General features: G+C 40.9%; 1 protein-coding gene across 2 annotated transcripts; it reads left to right on the top strand.

The window, feature by feature from the left end:
* The first annotated feature begins 964 nt into the window (after positions 1-964).
* Positions 965-5563, top strand: plac8l1 (PLAC8 like 1). Of its 2 annotated transcripts, none has more exons than XM_034206461.1 (5): positions 965-1758; positions 2104-2362; positions 2869-3101; positions 3828-3964; positions 4853-5563. In XM_034206461.1, the coding sequence occupies exons 2-5, from the start codon at positions 2337-2339 to the stop codon at positions 4982-4984; spliced, it is 528 nt and encodes a 175-aa protein (XP_034062352.1). In that variant the 5' UTR covers positions 965-1758; positions 2104-2336; the 3' UTR covers positions 4985-5563. The 2 variants fall into 2 exon arrangements, with proteins under 2 accessions (XP_034062352.1, XP_034062353.1); XM_034206462.1 differs by having other exon boundaries at positions 1673-1758; positions 2174-2362.
* Positions 5564-5773: the final 210 nt, after the last annotated feature.

Genomic DNA, 5773 nt, shown 5'->3' with positions numbered 1-5773 from the left:
CCCCGGCTAACTTGTACACAGTTATCTCATTAGCTTGAGAATAGATAGCACAATCAGCGATACATGGTAGCGATCTCACCGGCTGACGTGCAGGAGCGTCCGCTCTTTACCGGTCCGGAGCACCTATAGGGTCCGAGCGGTGAACACCGCAGTCCCCTCCCTTGGGAGGGCGGACAGCTAGCTCGTCGCAGCCTTTGGAGGGCGAGCGTTTTCCTAGCCCGCAGCTCCGATCGAGACGATCACAAGGCTACAGGTAGCGATGAGCTAGAATCTTAATTTTCAATAAGCTAGCTTGGCTTCTACTCAAAAAGTAGTAACCTGCGCAGCGAGAAGATGAAAAAGGACTGAACTCGTTGACAACACCGGAACTTATGCCTTCCGGGGTCATACGAAGTCACACGTGACTTTGTTGATATAAATATTCGACCTACGCATGCGCAAGACGGAAGATATCCAGTGCTAAAGCACCGCCTCTGGCGGTCAGTAAGTATGAAATAGAACACACAATAGCCAGCATGTGTAGTTCTGGGGACGGAGTGGGGGAGGGGGGGACGGGGTGGACCCGTTCAAATCCAGTTTTGGACAGTCTGCCGTGGTTCCATCCCATTTCAAAGTGCTGTTCGACGCTCGGCGTAACCCTCGGCGCACACTCAAACATCCAATCACAGAGCTTGAGGACTAATCACGGGGTTTGTCAAGCGAAGCGGAGAGAATACTTACTTCCTAAAGCAACTACTATGAGCTGCTCTGAGTCCGAGTCCGACCCTCGGTCCTGACGGACTCCAACTTGTGTTTATTAATCAAACAAATAAATAAACACAAGGATAATTATGTGTTATTGTTGAGTAAATAACAGTGTGTGGTTTAGAAAATAATACAAAATTAGAAGGAAAAAACGATGAAACAATACAGATTTCAGTATTCTGAGCCCCTACTCTCCCCATAACTGACGGCAACAAAAGTCCTACATTATTCAATTAAAATAAAGAAGTAAAAACAATAAGTGTGGCTTGATATTGAGTAAGAAAAAGGTTAATAAACGCTGTGAGAATGAATCTGCGGAGAACATTTCACCGCGATCACAACTCGTCTATTACCAACGTTCAGGGAGCTCTATGCAAGTCAATGGGACGCCCTACCCGTTGAAAACTGACTCTCAAGGGGTACCCTGTGCGTAATATGGTGACGGGGAGGGGCCCTGACCACCCGTCAACATGTGACGGGTTGGGAGTGAGAACGTGTTGTATTCATGCACCACTGCAGTGCAGTTTGATGTGTGTAAATATGATCGTTCATTTTTGCATTTAAGTTACAAATCTGACTAGCTCAAAAGAATGATCATCAAATGGATCACTAAATAACTGCCAATAATAAAACATTTAAGAAAAGTTTCCCTTACATTCCAAAGACCCAATAACACTTTAATCATGTTTTGTTTATGGCTGTTTACTTTCTGTGATGCATATACTCAAACATGTCACTCATACATTTTAAACTTTCTGAAATAGATAAGATAAAAGCATCCACATTTAATGTACTGAATGTTTCTCCTAAACCACTCAATATGTGAGTATACTCTCTGTGCCTCCTCAGACACCTATTTCTAGAAAATAGTTTCACTACGTGTCCTTACACCACGTAAATCTCCCCTCACTTCTCTCTTTCTGTTTCACACACACACACACAAAATCACTTCTGCGTTCAACATGTCTTTCACTTCCCAGCTCTTCACTGCATGACTCTCTTTCTGACTTAAAGGTAAGTGTAACCGTACGCCTTTTTAGATATATTTAATTAAAACAATGTTTTTAAATCTATAGGTCAAACAAACAGTTTGAATTGTTTAATGAGTTTGAGATAACGTTGGACATCCATAATAAAATGTGCTTATGTCAAATTTATTTTTATTTGTGTCCTTATTTTAGAAGTTAAATGTTTTTTTTAAGTTCTAAGTAATCATGGTACTTTTTTTCAATGTTTTCGGCATATTCAGAGCTGCTGGTGTGTTTATTTTATGTTCATGAATGCATTTTACATCTGATAATATAATGCCACACGTGTATGTTCATGCACCCTGATGTCTATCTGCCCTTTTGGCATTAGCTGTATTAGCAGGCGGGCGAGGTAAAGTCGCAGACGGGAGACAACTACAAGACTTATCTCTCTCACACAGCTTCTGGCCGAGCCATCCGACAGCTGGTTTATCTGGAGCCACACACCCTCTCACTGGGGAAGTGTCACTCCGCAGCCCCCTCCTCCTCCTCATTCCTGCTGACTCCCTGCTCACCCTCTCCTTTCTCGCCTCACCCCTCTCTGAATGCCAGGAGCTTTTAGTCATGGAGCAGACGACAGTCACACACCAGTAAGTGTATTTTTTTTGTGTTGCCCTTACCAGCACACTGTGTTGTCACCACTGACCGCAATGGAATTACAGCAAACAGCTCACTTACTCTGCTTTTACATGCTTCTAACTAAACAGGAACATTTCTTTAATCTATTATTTCCACAAACTTAAAAATGTGCAGTGATTGAAGTGTTGCTGAAGGCCTTAATCACTCAAATTCATGAATAAATGCTGTATCATATAAAGTGGTACGATAATATCAGTGGCATTCGAGTAAAATTGTGGGGCCATGCTGCTGAACATTTTTAAAGAAAGCCAGCTGAATAAAAAAAAAATTGCTCCTCTAAGAAAATTAAACTGGCTGAATGAGTGACATGACATTTCTACTCACAGGTAAGTAAAAATGTTCTACTTTGGGACTAGTTTAACATTGAGCCTTTGGTTTAGCAACAGTTAAAGGCTTAATAAGCTGGGGGGACATTGTTCAAACATCTATCTAAAGACATGTACAAATCTAATTTCAGACCGAGGCTCTCAGTCACAGACGCCTCAGCATCAGCGATTCAAGAGGAGGAAGAGGGGGGGTTCACCACAGGAAGTCAAGATGACTTGGAGTCAAGCAATATCTATGCATTTACAGACCCAATACTCACACAGCCCGGCCTCGGCATTACCACGACAACCATCACCACCATCACACAGACGGGAGGGGGCTGGAGCACTGGCCTGTTCAACGTCTGTGGAGACAAGACTACATGTAAAGTGAAAACACAGACAGAAGCTGTATTCTCATATACGCAGGGTCCTACACACGGATCAGAGCTTTACGACTTTCTCAGCAATTAGGAACCAACAAATCACAATGAATTCAATCTTAGTTTTGTCTCACATTTCTTTTAAAGGTCACCTATTATGCAAAATCCACTTTTTCATTTATTTTATACATAAATATGTGTCCCCTCTGTGTAAACAGATTCTGAAGGTTTAAGGAAAAAAGATTCTCTCTCTTTTTGTCCCGATTCATTTATATAAAAACCTACCTAAAAATGAGCTGATCAGATTTTGGCCACTTTATGATGTCATGATTTTTTGTCTTGTGTAACCATTAGCCAATAACCAACCAAGGTAACACCCGCCCACCTTATCACCTGAATCTCCTCCTAGAGCACCATGGTGTTCTTTTTAACCAAATATCTCTCAGAGGGGTGTGGGGAGTGGCTCCTTGTATTCATCTAAAGTAACAGACAAAGAATCAGCACTTTGGAAACAGGACTGAAACAGAGGGGATTATGGGATGCTACAATGCATGAACTGTTTGGTATTTCCAGCCAAACACTTCAGAAACATGTTTGTATATATCTGAGACCTATAATATATTGATGAAAAAGAGTATAATAGGGGACCTTTAAAGCGGATTTTTGTCACAAGCAAATACACAAAGGACCCTCACTAACACACATATTGTGCTAATCTATGCTTGCAGGTGTCCTCGGGGCTCTGGTGCCGTGCTGTTTGGACCTGAGTTTAGCTCACCATTATGGCGAGTGTCTGTGTATTCCTCTGCTGCCAGGATCCACTTTTGCCATGCGAGTTGGGATCAGAGAGCGCTATAAGATACGGGTGAGTGTGTTCTTATATCAGCCTATTTAATAACCATTATCAGTTGTTATCACCTATATTGCGAAACTGCACCTACCAGGCAAAAGATCAATATGAATGTTTGCACAGTAGGTGAAGTAGGCCCCTTCTTAACCATATCCATAACACTGATACCCACTGAAAAATCTGCTTTAAAGGTCCCCTATTATACTCTTTTTCATCAATATATTATAGGTCTCAGATATATAAAAAACATGTCTCTGAAGTGTTTGGCTCGAAATACCAAACAGATCATTGTAGCATCCCATAAACCCCTCTGTTTCAGCCCTGTTTCAAAAGTGCTGATTCTGGGTCTGTTACTTTAGATTAAATAAGGAGCCACTCCCCACGCCCTTCTGCAAGATATTCGGTTAAAAAGAACACAATGGTGCTCTCGGAGGAGATTCAGGTGATAAGGTGGGGGGGGGGGGTTACCTTGGTTGCTGATTGGCTAATGGTTACACAAGCCAAATAAATCGTTATGACATCATAAAGTGGCCAAAATCTGATCAGCTCATTTTCAGACAGGTTTTTATATGGATAAGGAAAAAAAGCGAGTTAATCTTTTTGCCTGAAACTTTCAGAAACTCTCACAGACGGGACACATGTATGTATGTATAAAAGACATGAACAAGTGGATTTTGCATAATAGGTGACCTTTAATACTTCACAATAAATGGAAAACCAATACCTACCAGGAGAGTACAGAAAAGATTCAATAATATTACTACTTACTTTTTAATGTATTTTCATATATGCATCTCATGGTTCCGGGTGTTTTCCTGCTATGTTGTTGTCTCTGCATGTGTGCCGCTTCCTGTGTTTGTTTTTTGCATGCTTGTGTTTTCCTGTCTGCATGTTAATTCACAGGGCAGTGTGTGTGAGGACTGGACCGCAGTGTGTTGCTGTTACCCTCTGGCTGTATGTCAGATGATAAGAGAGATGAAGCGGAGGATGAAGACACAGACCTATCATGTGTCCACTGCCCTTGAATGCTCCTGAAGAAACTCTATACAGTAAACAAGGACTTTCCTTTTACAATGCAAGAACGACTGGTGAGGGTCTTATGAGATTACAGTATGAATAGCACAACAAAATCAATAACGTTTTAGATGCCCCTGGGGATGCAGGAAAATTAGAACTGTAAAGTCTAAATGTAGTTTGAAGTGCTTAAAAAGGCCTCAGAGATTTTGAGATTGTAACCATATTCGTTTTTTTTTGCAAGAACAACAACAAGAACTCATCAGCTTTATTTTGAGTTAGGTGAAGCAGGTAGCAGGACGCACGCTTATTTAGTTTCAGCAGCTGTCACTGTCAGCTAAACATCTGGTACAGTCAGTCAACAGAAAATAAACAAAAAACGGGCAACTTTCTTGAGTTCTGAATACGTTTTGAAGCATGCAAACTGAAGTGGCTTCCTGAGTAACTTGAGCAAGATACAGCCATATTATAAGTTATAAAACCATTTTTAATATATATATTTTTTTATATGCAATACACATGTTTGTATGTATTTCTATAGAAGTCAGTTTACCCATATGCCTTTGAATGTTTGAATAAAGAAAACTCAGTAACAACTTATATTTCCAGATATTCAATGAAGTATGCTGAGAAGAGTTTATTGACCAACATTCTTTAACAGAAAGCGATACAGGTGAAGTCAAAAAGTGAATTAGGTGAACCGACTCTTTCATTTTGTCACGTATTCCAAAGGGCACCAGACATTGTGCTTTGTCCCTCTTAGACATAAAGGGAAGATGAAGTGTAGAAACATAAAACGTTCAAGACCTT

This window comes from Gymnodraco acuticeps, unplaced genomic scaffold, assembly GCF_902827175.1.
Source record: "Gymnodraco acuticeps unplaced genomic scaffold, fGymAcu1.1, whole genome shotgun sequence".
In the NCBI taxonomy this organism is placed as follows: domain Eukaryota; kingdom Metazoa; phylum Chordata; class Actinopteri; order Perciformes; family Bathydraconidae; genus Gymnodraco; species Gymnodraco acuticeps.
The sequence above is the reverse complement of the archived record's forward strand: the minus strand, read 5'-3'. Positions and strand labels throughout refer to the sequence as shown.

Excerpts from the sequence above, each read along its gene's own strand:
- plac8l1 (XM_034206461.1), top strand. The coding sequence starts at position 2,337 with ATGGAGCAGACGACAGTCACACACCA. Across the intron at positions 2,363-2,868 it reads CAGACGACAGTCACACACCA|ACCGAGGCTCTCAGTCACAG; the intron begins GTAAGTGTATTT and ends ATCTAATTTCAG. Across the intron at positions 3,965-4,852 it reads GAGAGCGCTATAAGATACGG|GGCAGTGTGTGTGAGGACTG; the intron begins GTGAGTGTGTTC and ends GTTAATTCACAG.